At 35.4% G+C, this 18,760-nt stretch overlaps 1 protein-coding gene and 1 long non-coding RNA gene across 4 annotated transcripts in view; one reads left to right on the forward strand and one right to left on the reverse strand.

Annotated features, from left to right (window-relative positions):
- Nucleotides 1–18,760, forward strand: part of Ctdspl2 (CTD small phosphatase like 2) — a 77,068-nt gene that overhangs the window by 32,731 nt on the left and 25,577 nt on the right. For 2 of the 3 annotated variants that reach the window (XM_071608209.1, XM_027925910.2), the window contains 5 exons: nucleotides 2,462–2,600; nucleotides 5,197–5,346; nucleotides 13,137–13,352; nucleotides 17,098–17,176; nucleotides 18,075–18,186. In XM_071608209.1, coding sequence (XP_071464310.1) covers nucleotides 2,462–2,600; nucleotides 5,197–5,346; nucleotides 13,137–13,352; nucleotides 17,098–17,176; nucleotides 18,075–18,186 — 696 coding nt within the window. The remainder of the gene's footprint in view (nucleotides 1–2,461; nucleotides 2,601–5,196; nucleotides 5,347–13,136; nucleotides 13,353–17,097; nucleotides 17,177–18,074; nucleotides 18,187–18,760) is intronic. The other variant, XM_071608210.1, reaches the window with a different exon arrangement.
- Nucleotides 14,005–18,760, reverse strand: part of LOC139704721 (uncharacterized) — a 43,533-nt gene continuing 38,777 nt past the window's right edge. The window contains exon 2 of the long non-coding RNA XR_011706668.1: nucleotides 14,005–14,195. This is a non-coding gene — a long non-coding RNA (uncharacterized lncRNA). The remainder of the gene's footprint in view (nucleotides 14,196–18,760) is intronic.

An 18,760-nucleotide genomic window follows, 5' to 3' on the forward strand; every position in this document is an offset into this window, starting at 1 on the left:
TCTCAGTTGAACCCAGTAAAGTCTGTTCTGTTACAATATATGCAACCTCTGCAACATCAGTTAGTTTATACACTATTGTTAAATGGGAGAACTTTATCAGTATAACATGGATACTATGTTGGTTTATATATAATTCTCCTTTGAACTAGACAGAGGGTTCTGAATAATGGGAATTGAATTTTATAATTCATCAAGGAACAAGAAACTTTCTGTTCATCTACTGCATAAGCAAATACCCTTTCACTGGTATTTTTGCTTTTCTTTGCTTTATTAAAGTTAAAATGATAATCTACATTGGGTGCTCTCTCCCCAGAGGTGTACAAGAACTCTTCCAAAATGGCAATGTGTATTTCCTTTTGTGCCCATCTTAATAGAATCCCTACTGGCTTAAGGCTTTACTGTTCAAGTCCTGTATGCCCTTGTTTCCACTTCATCATTTTTTAAATTATACCCTGAGGTAACATTCCAGCAACTCTTAGTACCTGAGGGTGAGGGTAGTGTCCAAGTTATCGCTGAAGGTCCCAATCAATGTTTTTGTTAGTGCTGTGGTTACAAATGTACAGGAGCCTTAAGTAATGTGCTCCAACATATTATATTCTATCCCCTGTAAGACACATTTTTTTCCCCCACAAGTCTTGTTATCTTTATCATTGTATCAGTGCAGGGTTTTCAAGAATCTATGTAACATTTGTGTTATAGCAGCTGTACTGAGAAACTACTTCATGGGAAACTAGAGCTTAGTGTAATTTAAACTTTGCTGCAATACTTCTGTTCTTAAAGGACTTTATAAAGACAACTCCTATATTTTCTGATAATGGAAATCCTATGTTTGAGATATGAGACTTCATGTTAATCATTTTAAAATACTGTAAAATAACAAATGGTAAAACATTGAAGAATTTTGTTATGGATTACTGAGGCATCATCATCATTTTTTTTTTTTTGTAATGCCATATTGTTTTGATTGAGCAACCTAAAATTAAGATAAATTGCTGAGTAAAAGGAAAATTCCATATTGAATGATATTTGCAGTAAAATATTTTTTCTTTTTTGACCCCAAAATGAAATTATAAATTTTACCATTAACAATACCAAGCTTATTTCAGAAATAATTCAACAATATTCAGCCTTCAGAAAGTATAGTAGGCTGGGCTTGATGGTACACACCTGTAATCCTAGGGAGCCAGAGACAAGAGAATGGCAAGTTCAAGGCCAGCCTCAGCAATTGAGTGAGACCTTGTCTTAGGATGTATCTCAATGACAAGAGGGTTTCTGGGTTCAATCTCCAGTACCACAAGAAGAAAAAAGAAGAGAAAGAACATGCAAAGTAGTGTATTTTATTAGTTACTGTGTTATAAGAAAGCAGAGAAGTTCTGGGTATGGTGGCTCACATCTGTAATCCCAGTGGCTAGGGAGGCTGAGACAGGAGGATCACGAGTTCAAAGCCAGCCTCAGCAAAAGTGAGGAGTAAAGTAACTCAGTTAGAGTCTCTAAATAAAATGTAAAATAGGGCTGGGGATGTGGCTCAGTGGTTGAGTGCCCCTGAGTTCAGTCCCCGCTCCCGCCACCCCCCCACCCCGCGCCAAAAAAGTAGAGAAGTTCTTCCAGTTATGAATGTTGATATGTATTAATTATATAGAATATGTAAATTTGAAATTCTAATCCTTATCAAATGATTTTAGGTAGTTAATTAAATCATCATGGGCAATATTACAATACAATGATTTGTTTAGTGGATGACTAGAAAAATTCTCAAAACAGAAAAAGATGTATAAATGGTGAAAAATAGGGGTGGAAGTGATTTAGCTGTTGATGCTTGCTTAGCAAGTGTACTGCCCTGAGTTTTATCCCCAGCACTGCAAAAACTAATAAATAAATGGAGAAAAATAAATCAGGCTAATGCTCAGAAGTATATTATTTAAGTCAATTATACTGCAAGCATAGTATAAATTTGTCATGGGAAACTTGCCTTAAATAAGATAACAGACATAGAGCTTCTTGCTAAGGAGTAGATTCCTTGGTGTTAATTTGGCCACTTAAATAATTGAGGTAAACAGTAGAGATGTGGTAGTCGCAGGCCAGCAAGTTCAATGAGGCTCCCTCTCCTATCCTCCTATCTTTCCCAAGTGCTCAAGGAAATGATCTCTGTTCTTTAAAACAGTTCTAAAGATAAGGGGAAATTGGCTGAAAATTCAGAGCACACTGTACAGTTCATTATTTCCATAGCATGGAAAATTTAGGTGAGCCTTGAGAAAGGTTCTAATTATATTTGTGTACTCTAACTGCATTAATATTCTTAGAACACTCAAAATTTTTCCATTTTTGCTACTCTTTGCTATTAATTGCATTTTGTTTCTCCAGGATAAAGAATATTATACCATATTTTATCATTTTATAAGTATAACCTGTTAAGACAGAATAATTGTGCTCAGTGCATATTTTTTTCCTCTTATGTCTTAAGGAAGAGAGAGAAAATCCTTCAAAGCGGAGTAGAATTGAACGTGATATAGATAATAATTTGATCACATCATCACCAAGAACAGGAGAAAAGCCTAACAAACAGATATCTCGAGTAAGACGGAAAAGTCAAGTAAATGGAGGTTTGTTAATATTTAGATACTGTTTAATTTAGGTGTAAGCAGAGATCTTATTTGACATGTTCCTAGTCTGTTTTAAAAATCTACTTTGAGTAAATTTTTCCTTATTTTTGTAATCTTTTTTGTGTTCAGTATTAGTAGCATGAAGTGAAATGAAAATATATCTTTCTAAAATATTTTACTTTGATGAATTAAATAAAGGCAGAATAATTAGCTTTATACTACTTAGCATAAAAAAAAGTATATGGATTGGGGTTGGAGATGTATCTTAGTGGTGAAGTGCTTGCCTAGCATGCCAGAGGCCCTGGGTTCAAGTCCCAGCATCAAAAAGAAAAAAGAAAAAGAAAAAAGTGTATAAGAGTCAACATTAAAAAAATTTTTTTTAGTTGCATGTGAACGTGATAACCTTTATTATTTATTTATTTATTTTTTAATGTGGTGCTGAGAATCAAACCTAGTGCCTCATATGTGCTAGGCAAACCTCTACCACTGAGCCACAACCCCAGCCCCAAGAATCAACATTTTTTACTTCTAATAAGTTAATTTCTGAAAGCAGTAATAATTGTGACTTAATATAACTGAAACATGTACAAAAAGTTTGTTTCTGGATCATGCTACTTATGAGCTCAGAGGGTACTTAGATCATTTAGACTAGCATTTCTCAATTAGGGGTAGTTTTGCTTCTATGGGACATTTGTCACTATCTGGAATCCTTCACAGTTGTCACCACCTGTGGAGGGGTTGCAACAATCATCTACCAGTTAGATGTCAGATATGTTACTAAACATTCTACAATGCAGTAAAGCCTCTCACAATAAAGAATTATCAGGCCCAAATGTCAGTAATACAGCTATTGATACATCCTGTCAATATCTTATTGTATAGCTGAGAAGTTCCTCACAATCAATAGGAAGGAGAAGAACAATAAGGACAAGCAGAGAAAGCTATAAAGAACAGTATTTTAGAGCATGAGGTGCTCTAAAACTCTCTTGTTCCCTTAGTACTGGGAATTGAATCCAGGGATGCTCTACCACTGAGCTACATTTCCAGTCCTTTGCATTTTGTATTTTGAGATGGAGTTCCTCTAAGTTGCTGAGGCTGACCTGGAATATATGACCTCCTGCTTTAGAACTGCCTCCTTGCCAGTATCTGGGTTGTAGGCATGCACCATCTCACCAAGCTAACTAAAACTGTTTTACACACAAGACAAATAACAGTTCTTTCCTCATTCCCTCAGTGCAGTAATGTGTCTTTATTGTTTAAAGTGATCAATATGGAGAAAAGGACACTTAGGACAGAGAGGAGAAGAAAGAGGGATAAACAAGTTAAGCTGGGTGTGGTAGTGTACACTGTAATCCCAGTGACTTAAGAGACTGAAGCAGGAGGATCACAAATTGAAGGCCAGTCTGGGCAACTGGGCAAGACCTTGTCTCAAAATAAAGTATTAAAAAGGGGTAGGGATGTAGCCTAGTATTAGAGTACCACTGGCTGGGTTCAATCCCTACTACTAATGAATGAATGTATAGCTCAGTGGTAGAGTACCCCTGGGTTAAATCCCCAGTACCACCTAAATACGTACATACATAATTTTTTAAAAATAATGAATAATGAATGAAGCTGGTTGCGGTGGCACAGGCCTGTAATCCCAGCAGCTCGGGAGGCTGAGTCAGGAGGATCGAAAGTTCAAAGCCAGCCTCAGCAAAAGCAAGGCACTAAGCAAGTCAGTGAGACCGTCTCTAAATAAAATACAAAAATAGGGCTGGGGATGTGGCTCAGTAGTTGAGGGCCCCTGAGTTAAATCCCTGGTACCAAATCGGAAAAAAAAAGGAATGAGAGAAACAAGTTTTTGTTGTTGTTGTTGTTTTGTTTTTAAAGCTATATCAAAAAGGTAACATTGTGGAGGATAAGTCAAAGTCAAAACTTTTCATTTTATTTTTGTTTTATATTTCCCAAATATCTGTGAAATTTTTTACTTATAAGATCATTCTTCCTAACCACTCTGAAATGGCTCAGATTTCATGTTTTGTTTTATTTTTTCTTTTTATCATTTTGGGGATTGAATCCCAAGGCCTTATACTTGCTAGGCTTTACCACTGAGCTATCTTCTCCAGCTCTAATAAGTAATTTTTGACACAGCTGTATTTGACCTTCTTCAGTAGCGCCAGGTTGCCTCTAATGATTTAACTGTCATTCTTTAGAAAGATATGAGGGAAGGTTTTATGAAGTAGGCAGCATTCCAAAGTGTAATCAAAAACAGAATCTTGCCTTCATGCTTTTGATACTGATAACTTGTTTACTTTCTTACAAAGAATTTTTTTCATTTTCTGTTACACTATATTAATTTGAAGCCTTTTGATTTGTATAATTTTGTATTTAAATTTACTTTGAAAAAAAATCAATAAATGTTAACAATAATAAAGTGTTACTTTATGATTATTTGATTTACTAATGATTTACCTCAGTATTTCTTTATTAATCACTCCTGAATGTTAATTAGTTTTCGCAAGTATTTGAGGGGAGAAAAGTTATTTTTTAAATGATTTATGTGTAATTTCTGAAAGTCACTTGTTTATGACCTTTTTTTTCTATTCTTTCTTAGAAGCTGGTAGTTATGAAATGACAAATCAACATGCAAAACAAAATGGGAAATTAGAAGAAAATCCTTCCTCTGGCAGTCCTCCAAGGACTACATTGTTGGGGACCATATTTTCTCCTGTCTTCAACTTTTTTTCACCAGCAAATAAAAATGGTATGTATAAACCATTTTCATATGGTTAAGTATTAACTATAATTTAATATTGTTAAATTATAGTTAATAAACTATGAAGTTAATAAATTATGAAGGGTTTAAACCTTCATAATTTTTAAAAAGATCTTTTTAATTTTACTGCCATATTTTGTCAGCATCTTATTTGTTTTATGAACTTGTTAAAAATGTACAGTTCCTTGAAAGTATTTTTTAATTTACTGAAATAATTTGTTTTTTCTATGCTTTCATTATCTGAAAATCTAGATGATAGACTTTGGTCTAGAGGGATAATTTTTATTTTTATTATTATTGGGGTGACTTCTATAATTCTTTTTTTTAATCTTTTTTTTTTCTTTAGAGAGAGAGAGAGAAAAATTTTTTTTTTAATATTTATTTTTTAGTTTTTTTTTCGGCGGACACAACATCTTTGTTTGTATGTGGTGCTGAGGATCGAACCCGGGCCACACGCATGCCAGGCAAGCGCGCTACCGCTTGAGCCACATCCCCAGCCCTCTTTTTAGTTGTAGATAGACACAAACGTTTATTTTATTTATCTTCATGTGCTGCTGAGGATCCAACCCAGTGTCTCATATGTGCTAGGCAAGTTCTCTACCACTGAGCCATAACCCTAGCCTGATTGACTTCTGTGTGTGTGTGTGTGTGTGTGTGTGTGTGTGTGTGTGTATGTATGTATAACCCTAGCCTGATTGACTTCTGTGTGTGTGTGTGTGTATGTATGTATATCTATATATATATATATATTTGTGTGTGTGTGTGTGTGTGTGTGTGTGTGTGTGTGTGTGTCAGGGATTGAACTCAGGGCATTTGACCACTGAGCCACATTCCTAGCCCTATTTTGCATTTTATTTAGAGACAGGGTCTCACTGAGTTGCTTAATGCCTTGCCTTTGCTGAGGTTGGCTTTGAACTTGCGATCTTCCTGCCTCGGCCTCCCTAGCTGCTGGGATTACTGGTGTGTGCTACTGCGCCCTGCCCAACTTCTATAATTCTTAAAGAATATATAGCAGAGAATCCAGAAACATTTCCAGTATTCTGTGACATTACAGATTTATTAAATACCTTTAAACTGAAACCATATAATTTTTTGTAATGCAGTTTTATTATCTTTTTTTTTTTCCTCCTAGGTATTTTCAATCTAGATAAATAGTAATTTGTTTTATTTGAATTAAGGTATTAATAGTACTCTAATGCTATTCTTAGGTAATAAATAATACTCTAATTCAAATGAATCAAAGATTTTATTATATAAAGTCTTTACAAAAGAATCAAATTTGGGGCTGGGATTGTGGCTCAGCGGTGGAGTGCTCGCCTAGCACGGGCAGGGACCTGGGTTCGATCCTCAGCACCACATAAAAATAAAGGCATTGTGTTGTGTCCATCTACACCTAAAAAATAAATATAAAAAAAAATCAAATTTGCTTCTTTACTTTTTTGGGGGCTGGGGATACTAGAGATTTAACTCAGGGCCTCATTCATCATTTATTTTATTTTGAGACAGTCTCACTAAATTACCCAGGCTGGCCTCAAATTTAGGATCTTCATGCCACAGCCTACTAAGTACATGCCCTTACCTGGCCCCTTCTTTTCTTTTTTTTAGTATTTTAGTTGTTGACAGACTTTTATTGATTGATTGATTTATATATGATGCTGAGATTTGAACCCAGTGCCTCACACATGTAGGCAAGCACTCTACCACTGAACCACAACCTCAGCCCACCCTTCATTTTTTTTTTTTAACAGCTTGTTTACTATACTGTGTTTTTATTTATGATAGTTTATTTTCTAGGCTAGTTGAGGGCAAAGGATAGTCTTTATTTTTGATACAGTATGTGCACATGGAAAATGTGTGTTGCCTAATTACTTAAATTCCAGTCTTAATTATGTTGCTGAATAATAGTGTGTGTGTGGTGGGGGTATTTATTTTCCTGGTGGTTCTGGTGATTAAACCCAGAGCCTCACATATACTAGGCAATTGCTTTATCTTTGAGCTACATCCGTAGCCCTTTTTAATTTTGAGACAGAATCTCACTAAATCTCCCTTGTTGACCTCAAACTTGCCTGAATGCCGTTAGTGGCTGGGCCCACAGGCTTGATAATGCAAATTTTATTTTATTTTTTGTTTATTCATCTGTTTGGTACTAGAGATCAAACCTAGGGACACTTAATCACTGTGTGCTATATCCCCAGCCCTATCTATCTATCTATCTATCTGTCTATTTATTTATTTATTTATTTAGGGGATTGAACTTCAGAGGCACTCAACCACTGAGCCATGTCCCCAGCTCTATTTTGTATTTTATTTAGAGATAGGGTCTCACTGAGTTGCTTAGAGCAGCAGCTTGCTTTGAACTCAAATCCTCCTGCCTCAGCCTCCTGAGCCAACTGGGATTAAAATTTTTGAGACAGGGTCTCAATAAGTTGCTGAAGCTGGTCTCAAACTTGCATTCCTCCCTCAGCTTCCCAAGTTGCTAGGATTATAGGCATGCACAACTGTTTAACTGATAGTGCAGCTTTTGTATGTATTTATTTTAGTTGTAGATAGACACAGTGCCTTTATTTATTTTTATGTGGTGCTGAGGATTGAACCCAGTGCCTCAGACCTTGCTAGGCAAGCACTCTACCACTGAGCTACAACCTCAACCTTGGGGCAGTTTTGTTTTTTTCCTTAGTTGTAGTTGGACACAATACCTTTCTTTCTTTCTTTCTCTTTTCTTTTCTTTCTTTCTCCCCCCCCACCCCGCCCCATATATATGGTGCTGAGGATTGATCCCACGGCCTCCCATGTGGTAGGCGAACACTCTACTGCTAAGCCACAACCCCCAGCTCCCTAGGGCAGTTTTTGAAAGGCAGAATGGGGGCTGGGGCTGTAGCTCAGTGGTAGGACACTTGCCTCACACATATAAGGCACTGCACTATATAAAAATAAATGAATAAGTAAAGGTATTGTGTCCATCTACAACTAAAAAATATTTTTTTTTAAAAAAGGCAGAATTGTATAATGTAGAATCAAGAATGTCCTGAGGAAGAAAATAATGCATATTAGTACATAAAGGGACTGTAGAATTCTTGTGCTTCTTAATCCATGAAATGGCATAATTATATTTAAGTGTTTGGAGTGTCTTGAGGATTTCCATTCATTTTAATAAATGTTTATTGAGCATCTCTAATGTTTACTGTTAGTTACTGGAAATTTAGAAATGATTGGCACATGATCCTTGGCTTCAGGGATCTTACTTTTGTTGGGCATGGTGCTGTATACCCAGCTACTTGGTAACCTGTGGCAGGAGGATTACAAGTTCAAGGCAAACTTGGGCTAATTAGCATGATCCTTTTTCCCTACAAAAATGTTTCCTTTTTATGATTAAATCAGTGTAATAAATTTTATAGGCACATTGTAGAGATACGGAACATTGAAATACTTTGAGAATGGAGTGATCCTCTGTGGTGGGTGATGGGTTTAGTGAGTCACAGAACATGTGATAGAAAAGTTGGATCTTGAAAGGTGGTAAAGAGCATTCCAGGTAGAAGAAGCAGTATGAGCAAAGGCCCCACAGCATTTAAAACAGACAGAACATTGGGTTTGAAAAGGGGAAAGGTAAGAAAGTTATGAAAAAGGCAGATTATGGTGCTAACAAAATGTTTGAACTTTATAGTCTGGGGATTGGCTGAAAGGTTTTTAATCTAGTGAAATGATGAGTCAGATTTATGTTTTATAATGATCACTTGGCAAGAATATATAGGCTAGATCCTAAAGAGACTGGAGGCTGGGAAAAATTAATAGAATTGTAGTAGTCCATGAGACTTTAGTATTAGAAAAGAGAGGAAGAGGATATAAAATGGACAAGTTTGGGGCACAGATTAGAGGTGATAGAAAGAGAGATTAAAGAAGAAGAAAGCTCCATGGACATAATTGAGTTTAATTCAAGCTGTGCTGGTCTTGAGATGTCATGAAACAACAAAATTAAAATGTATAGTAAGAGCTTTGTCATTCCAATGTTGATTTCAGATTTCTGGGTTTAAGCAGCAGACTATGCTATCATCTTGGAATCAGTGGAAGCCAGTGGAACAAATTGTTTATTTTAGTTCTGCAAACCAAGTCTAGAATTTTGCGGGGAAACATTGAAGGACTGGAAAAATTAAGAGCAGCCAACAAAAGAAGACATGGAGGAAGCCAGGAGATGAGACTTAATAAAAGACAGAGAAAGGACTGTTCAAACCCAGAGCATGGATTAAGAATTATAAAGATAGAAGAAAAGGAAATGAGCATTGAAAGGACATAACTAAGCTGACCAATTAGAAGGGCATTAGTTTCTTTGCCAAAAAGTTTCAGAGGAGCGTTCAGATTTGGAAGCCCAGTATTACTGAGTTAGAATAATAAAATGGAGAGTAAGAAAGGAAACAGCAAATGTAGATTACTTTTATGAAAAGCGTTGAGCGTGAATGAAAAACTAGAGAAGTCACACAGTCTCCATCAATAGTTTGTAAGAGCCAAATATTTTTGTATTTTATGCCTCAGGGAAGTATCTAATATAGGAAAAAGTTGAAAACTGAAAAAAAGAGGAAAGTGGAGAAAGTTTCTAGAGATCATTGACAGAGCTGGGATCAAAAGAACAGGTAAAAGGATTTAAATTGAAATAGGATAGGGAGACATTTTTTCCTAATGCTGGAGGGAAAAAACTCCAAAGGTTAACATACAGAAGTTTAAGGAAGAAAGACTTGATATTTGGTAGTTACAATTTTTTCTTTGAAAGAGGGGATTGTTTTATTTATAGGGGTGGTACTAGTGGCGGGGACTTGAAGAGAATACTGAAGGGTTAAAATGTTGCTCTGGGAAGGAGCTGAGACAAAAAAGTGCTGCGCAGCATGCTAGAGGCCTAGTTAAGATTGGGGGATTTCATCTGGAGTATGACCAGACTTTAATAATTGTATTGTTTCCTTTAGTAGTCTGAGAAGCCTGTCATAATAATTCAAGAGGGATTTCTTGATTTATGTCAGTGGAGGGACACGGAAACAAGATTGCTGAGAGCATTGGCTTGCAAGTGGGTTAAGTGATATACTATGAAGTCTAGGTGAGAAGAGTGGGGAAGAAGTTGATGAGTGATGTGTTAGGATGGATCCTCAAGCATGATGATCACATATAATGGGAATAAGATAGATAATTGGAAGATTACAAGGTTGCAGTAAGATTAATGTTAATTTTATATTAAACCTAATATTAATTTTAGGTTTCAGAGATGAACAGTTTCTTAGTTTTAATATCCAGCTTATTGCCTTGGTAATAATGGCTAAAGAACAGTTTGAAGATATTTAAAACTCAAGAAAGTAAAAACTTTGAGGATTAGTCATTGGATGAGTCACAGGCATCATTTGTAATAAAAAACTAGATAAGATACCATGTTTATTAATAGAGTGATGATGAACTAATAGCTAGGTCTTGAACTTCTGTGACTGAGAGGATCCTGGTAGTATATATTAGATGAGAGCATTGAGAATTAGTGAAAAGTTATATTAGCCACATGATGTTAGTCTCAAAGAGCAGGTTCCACCCCCAACCCCTCTATTAGTGGAAAAATCAGTCATCTGTTAGTAGGACTGGAGATAAATTCTGATTCAGTTAGTATATTTGGCATGGGAGTATAAAGAACATTGAGTGCGTCAGGAAAATAAATGCTTTTAGGAAAGAAGTTAAATTTAAAGCAATAATGCAGAGAATACAAGGGAATTGTGAATGTTGGAAGTTTTGTTATTTTTGTTGTTTAAAATGACATTTGAAGGATTTCAGAAATAGAATGGGATCATTTCATTGTGGAAGAAGAATTGGATGATTTTGTTATTGAGATGGTATTTTGTTGAGTAATTATTTTGGTGTCTTAATAAAAAGGTTCTTATGGTTAGGGGAACATTTAGCTTATTCTTGGATAAGTGCCACTGGTTGAAAAATTACAATTCCCTACATTGGCTAGGATGCTTGTATTTGAATTAGAAGAATTTAAGTTGTTTGGGAATAGTGAACATATATGAAATGCCTGGCACATAGTATGTTCTTAAAAAATGATATATGCTTTAGTGAAAAGAAGTTCTAAATTATGACTCTTATTTGAGTATAAATAGGTGTTTCTGAACTATTTGAAAGTTAAAAAAAAAAATGTGTTCATCGGTGTGGTGACACATGCCTATAATCCCAGTGACTTTGGAGACTGAGGCAAGAGGACCACAAGTTCCAGGCCAGCCACAGCCACTTAACAAGGCTTTGTTTCAGAATAAAAAGGACTGGGGATGTGGCTCAGTGGTTAAGCACTTATAGGTTCAATCCCTGGCACCAAAAAAAAAAAAATTTCCCCCCATTTAAAAAAAATTAGTGTATAATTGTATGTTGTATTGGGGTTCATTTTGACAAAATCAAACATGCAAGGAATTTGATTTCAATCACCATTCCCCCATCTTACTCTTTTCTCCCTCTATTCTTCTTCCTCTCTTCTACTGAGCTTCCTTTTGTTCCTTTATTTATTTTTGATTGGTACTTTATACATATACATAAAAGTGAGATTCCCTTTGGCACATTTATGTATGTATATAACATGATTTTGTTAAATTCATTCCTTATCTCTTCCCCTTTCCTTTCCTTCCTCCCTCTCGTTCTTCTGTACTTCACTGGTCTTCTTTATATACTTGTGATATCCAACATCCCCTCACCTCCCAACTGCCTTCTTTCCCTTATTTTTCTCTAGCTTCCACATATGAGAGAAAACATTCAACCCTTGATTTTTCTAAGTGTGGCTTATTTCACTGGGCATGATTTTCTCCATTTTCATCCATTTACTAGCAAATGCAATAATTTCATTCTTCTTTATGGCCAAGTAAAACTCCGTTGTGTATATATCACATTTTTTTGATCCATTCATCTATTGACAAGCATCTGGGTTGATTCCATAATTTGGCTATTTTGAATTGTGCTGTAAGTATATAAACATTAGAGTATTTATTGCTATAGTAATTATTGCTGGTTTTAGTCCTTTTGGATAAATAGCAAGGAGTGGGATAGCTTGAGTTACATGGTGGTTCATAAACATTCTTTTTTATTTCTTTTCATTTCTCTGGTTGTATGCGATGTAGAGTCACACCGGTACAGTCTTACATGTACCTAGGGTAATGATGTCCTTCTTATTCCACCATCCTTTCTGCCCCCATACACGCTCCCCACTTCTCCCTCCCCTTTGCCCAATCAAAGTTCTTCCATTTTTTCCATCATCACCCCCCACCCACACACATGGATAAGCATCCACTTATCAGAGAGAACACTTGGCCTTTGGTTTTTTGGGATTGGCTTACTTTGCTTAGCATGATACTCTCCAACTCCATCCATTTACCTGCAAATGCCATAATTTTATTCTCTTTTAATGCTGAGTAATATTCTATACTATAGCTTTTTTATCCATTCATCTGTTGAAGGGCATCTAGGTTGCTTACAGTTTAGCTATTGTGAATTGAGCTGCTATGAACATTGATGTAGCTGCATTGCTCTAGTATGCTGATTTTAAGTCCTTTGAGTATAAATCAAGGAGTGGGATAGCTGGGTCAAATTGTGATCATAAACATTCTTGATCCTTATTTTTTGTGAAAAGTGTATAGAAGACTTTCTAAAGGCTCTATCCTTAGCTTTGTTCCTATATAAAGTATTAGTCCAAATAAATTACCTGATGATAATTGCATTTAATTTTTCTAAATATTTGAGTTCTTCAGTGATGATAGTACACTGAATTCTGATTGCAGGAACGTCAGGATCAGATTCCCCAGGACAGGCTGTGGAAGCTGAAGAGATAGTAAAACAACTTGATATGGAACAGGTGGATGAGATCACTACCAGTACTACAACATCAACTAATGGAGCAGCTTACTCAAATCAAGCAGTACAAGTGAGGCCATCGATAAATAATGGTTTAGAAGAAGCAGAAGAAACAGTTAATCGTGATATCCCACCCCTTACAGGTGAAGAAAATTCATTTTTTATGTGTCTTCATTAGTAGTTTATAAAAATATAGTATATCAGATTTTTTTCTTGAATGGGCAGATTAAATGCATAAACTTTTCTTCCTTGAAGTTAAAAAGAAAATTAAATTGGAAACAAAATTTTATCCCAGAAATCCAAAGTCATTATTTGCACTAGTCTTGGACCCTAGGTCTGCAGTCCCTGCCTAGAGGCAGTGTCACAATTTTAGATTTATTGCATACATGAATGATGTACCCCCAAGGGGGATGTTTCTGGATCTCTCCCTATACCCAAATTTTGCAGTCTTATGGATCTTTATAAACTTCATTAACATAATTATTACTTTCTTAGCCAGTAGCCATTGAAATGTAGAAACTTAATGCATCTGAGAGGTAGATATACCTAGTATAACATCAAATTGTGTTCCACCATTCCTGAAAGTGAAGTAAAATTGAGGATAGTCAACTTCCTTCTGGGGCAGACATTTTATCTTAGATTTGTTTTCTGTTGCTTATGGTGCCAGATACTTGAGAGACCCAGTAAATGTATATTGGTTAAGAAGAATGGTTTGGCATAAAGAAGTAGAATAATGTACTTCTCTCATATATAAAGTGGAAACTTTAAACAAGCAAACAAACAAAAAATACACAATAAAACAGCAGAAAACATTTAAAGAAAAAAAATGCACAGATTGTGAATCTTCTGTATATTAAAACTCATTAGCCAGGTGCAGTGGCACACGCCTGTAATCCCAGCAGCTCAGGATGCTGAGGCAGGAGAATCACAAGTTCAAAGCCAGCTTCAGCAACAGCGAGGTACTAAGCAACTCAGTGAGACCCTGTCTGTAAAATAAAATACAAAATAGGGCTGGAGATGTGGCTCAGTGTTTGAGTGCTCCTGGGTTCAATCCCTAGAACCCCCTGCCTCCCAACAATCAATCACTTATTAATACCAATATAAAGAGAAAAGCACCAAAATAGAGGCAAGACTTAATTTCATGGAGCCAAAAATTCTTAATTATACTGTTATGCCCAGAATTTAAGAATGATACTAAATCTAACAAGCAGATCAACAAGGTTACGCACAGATTAACTTACCTTTGACCAATGTTTTCATGCTGATTACATCGCCCAGGGTTATAAATCTAATGAATGGTAAAGGATAAAGTCCAGGACTCTTGGCTATAATAAGTCTTTGTATTTATTTTTTATGACAACTGTGAAGGTGGAAAAGTGATTTCTGTAACCTTAATTTCTGGATAGGAAAAGTAAGACTTAATTTATGAACACCTATTTTTTGTGATGGGAATTATTGATAATGATGAATAAGGTATACACTCCTTGACCCTAAAGAGTTCATGATCTAATTGAAGAGCCAGGTACGCAGAAAAATTACCATGTGGTGAGTGCTATTACAAATAAGTAAGCAAGATGATGTGGTGGCACATTGCAGTTACTCTGGGATGATGATGATAAGAGAACAGAGCCAAAGAAGACAAGAAGGTAGCTTATTACCATTTTAAAGCTAAAAATTGTGTTTCAAACTGTCTCAAGACCCCAAAGTATCATTTGGAATATTAACAAACTTCAAAGCAAACTTAATAACATATATATCTAACTCTACAATCAAAGGGGAAGAATTACTACCACAGCTTAATGGAGCCCAGAGTCTCTTGAGAGAGTTTGAAACACAGTTTTCTTAGTTTTAAAATGATAAATGGGGTATGTCTGTAGCCCCTCCCTTATACTCTCGAGGCTTAGGTGGGAGGATCACTTGAGCCCTGGAATTCTGGACCAGCTTAGGCAACTTAGACTTCATCTCAGAAATAAATGAATAAATGGTAGTAATAATAATACAGGGTTTTGAAGGCTAAATACAGTGAAATATGAAAGATGCATAGTATGTTGGAATTCAGTATATGTTCTATACTTTCTCTGAGGTCAGTAGGAATTTGGAATAGTGAAGTAGTTGGAAGATACATTTTTCATTATCCCCTTGTGTTAGTGAACTATTTCAGGTATAAATTGTCACAGATAAATAAAAATTCTGCTTTACATCTTATGTTATTTGAACAAACACATCAAAGTGACTTGTCTAAGAAAGCCTAAATACATAATTGTAAAAAAGGGTTAATTTTTGTCCTGAAACTTACCCTCTAACACTTGATTTCTAAGGATTACAGACACTTTTATTGGGTTCCACCTAAAATCGTTGCCTTTGAGACATTACTTGTTTAGATTGTAAGGAACAATCTTCCTCTCCTTCAATGTAAGTCACAGTTATTGTCTTAGGAAATTCTCAGCATGTTTCTATAGCATAATGTTTTTTAATTGATATAATCTTAGTTTAGACAGAATGAATTATATAGAATACAATTGTTCCTTAATTATTTTAAAGTTGTAAGTTAGAAGTAAAATATAAAGCTATTTTTTTTCTACATGCAGCAACATGTAGACATAATACATTACTTAACCATTTTTTGGGGGGGGTGGGCGGGCAGTAGTTGGGATTGAATCCATGGCCTTGCACACGCTAGGCAAGCGCTCTACCATGACCTGCATCCCCAACCTCATTACTTAGCTTTTTAAGATCATAGATACAACCTTGAGATTCCTGGGAAAATGTACATAAGTCTTCGTGGGGTTCACGGACTTTTTAAAAATTATTTTTGACACGTGAAAATTGTGAAAACTGATGTAGTACCATGCAGTGTTTCAATACATATATATATTGTGTAATGTTTACATCAGGTTAAATGTCTATCTTCTTAAACATTTATTATTTCTTGATGGTGAAACATTCAAAATCCTTTTTTCTAGCTTTTGGAAGTGGACAGTACTTACTGTTATCTACAGTAACCCTACTGTGCAGTAGCATACCATTACCTCTCACTCCTCTCTAACTGTAACTTAGTACCCATTGATCAATTTCTGCCCAACTCCTGCATCCACTGATCTCTGGTAACCACCATTCTATTATCAACTTCTATGGTACTTGTCTTTCTGTACCTGGCTTATTTCAGTTAATGATCTGCAGTTCCATTCATGTTGTTATAAATGAATGCTTGGACTTCTTAAAGACTGTTCATGAATCTCAGATTTTAAAACTATGTTTGGGGCTGGAGATGTAGCTCAGAGGTAGAGCACTTGCCTAGCATGTGTGAGGTCCTGTGTTAAAGCCCCACTGCTACCACAAAAACAACAACAACAACAACAACAAAAGATGTAACCTTGAAAACAAGTGGAAAATTCTGAATGAAATTAAATATGTCTATAACCCGAAACTTAAAAATAAATAAGTAAATAAAGACCATGGTTGGATCTGTTGTTAGCATATATTTATTGACTACCTATATGTACAAGGCACTTTGTGGTATAGTTTTGATACAAAAACACCATAAGAACTTTATGGTTATCACATACAATCACTATCCAGTTAGAAACTGGATTTTTGTGGGGTATTATTTTTAATAAGTAGTAATTTTTTTCTACTAGTCATGATATTTGTTATTCTATCTGTAGTGATAGGTTTTCTCCTTTGAATGTAGTTAAATGTATGTTACTAAATTTGCTTTAAAATGCTGTGTAGTTACAAGTTAACTACAAGTAGTTACAAGTTACTTTTGTCTTTAATCTTATATATTCAGAGCCTCAGGAAGATCTTATATAGAAATAATAAAAATGCATATTTAAAGGAAGCATTGAGTGTGTAAAAGTAACATCTTCTTTTCATTTTATTAAATAGCACCAGTAACTCCAGAGAGTGGTTATTCATCAGCCCATGCAGAAGCCACCTATGAAGAAGACTGGGAAGTATTTGACCCGTGAGTTATCTGGTTTAAAATTTTTTCTCTTTACTTAATAACTTTTCAAGTTTATGTTGATGCAAAAGCTGGCACTTTCAGTAGAAACCTTAATTTGAATTTTGATTTTTATCCTGGGCTAGTATTACATGGTAGAATACTCTCTTGTGATGCTGAGCAGCAAACTGTAGTTCCCGATCAGCCATGTGATCATGAGGGTAAATAATTGATATTTTGCATTTTACTTTGTTGCTAAACATCAAAGTTTGACCTTTTAGCTATATTAAATGATTTTCAACTTAAGATGCATTTATTGGGATGATTATAGTGACACTCTCCTGTAATCTTGGAGACCACAAGGCAAGAGGAATGCAAGTTCAAGGTCAACCTGGACAACTGAGTGAGACCCTGTCTCCAAATAAAAGATTTTTTAAAAAGCCAGGAATGCTTGGGGCTGGGACTGTGGGTCAGTGGTAGAGCACTCACCTAGCATGTGTGAGGTGCTGGGTTTGAACCTCAGCACAGCATAAAGATAAATAAATAAAGGTATTGTCCATCTACAACTAAAAAGTAAAGATATTTTTAAAAAAGAAAAAAAAAAAAAGCAAGGAACCAGTGGTAGAGGACTTGCCTAGCTCAAGTCCTGGGTTCAACCCCCAGTAACCAGTGTACACAGTGGGTTTTAGAGAGGGAATCTGATAGTGAGGAGCATCTGTTTTAGGAAGAGCATGTGATTTCTAGGTATTAATATCTTTACTGAGACATGGAGATATTAATTTGTATATTTTCACTTTTACTTACATGTTTTTACTGGGTTAAATGGGCTTTATTAAATATTTTTAAATGTACTAAATTTAATAATATGCTTTATGTTTATAAAAATGGAAATATTAAACTTTTCTTAAAATTTGATTTATAGCTATTATTTCATCAAACATGTCCCACCACTGACAGAAGAACAACTAAATAGGAAACCTGCTCTTCCATTGAAAACAAGAAGCACACCAGAATTCTCCTTAGTTTTAGACCTGGTAAGTGTATTATCTGTAAAGGAAGAGAGAATAAAGGAGTTAAATTCTTTTTTAAAGTAACAGTCCAAAACACTGAAAATACAAATGAATAATAATGAGTAGCTATCACACTTAAAATAATGACGTCCTGGGTTTCTGGAATGTTCTTTTAAAGTATAGTCTAATGCTAGGGTTCCACGTTTGGTTGGGATCAAGTATCCTTTGAGAATAAGTCACATTTTTAATTTTTGTATTTAAATGAGTTTTCTCCTCCATATTCCTGAGACCCTTGTGATTTGTTATTTGTTTTTCTGATGCTGGGGATGGAACCCAGGGCCTCAGTTATGCTAGGAGAGTATTTTACCACTAAGCTACATACTCAGCCCCATGATTTGTTTTTCTGTCTTCTAAGAAGTTCTAATTTCATTTCATTAGAATTGTGCCTATATTTTAGATTTCCTCTTTCTTGTCAGGCTCTCAAGTTTCCCCAAAGGACCAAAAATAATTTAGGTCTCATTGAGTTAATATTATCTGATACCAATAAACTTTTCACCATGGGATCGGTGGTGCACACCTGTGATTCCCAGCGACTCAG

The sequence above is a fragment of the Marmota flaviventris genome, chromosome 2 (genome assembly GCF_047511675.1).
Source record: "Marmota flaviventris isolate mMarFla1 chromosome 2, mMarFla1.hap1, whole genome shotgun sequence".
Taxonomy (NCBI): Eukaryota; Metazoa; Chordata; class Mammalia; order Rodentia; family Sciuridae; genus Marmota; species Marmota flaviventris.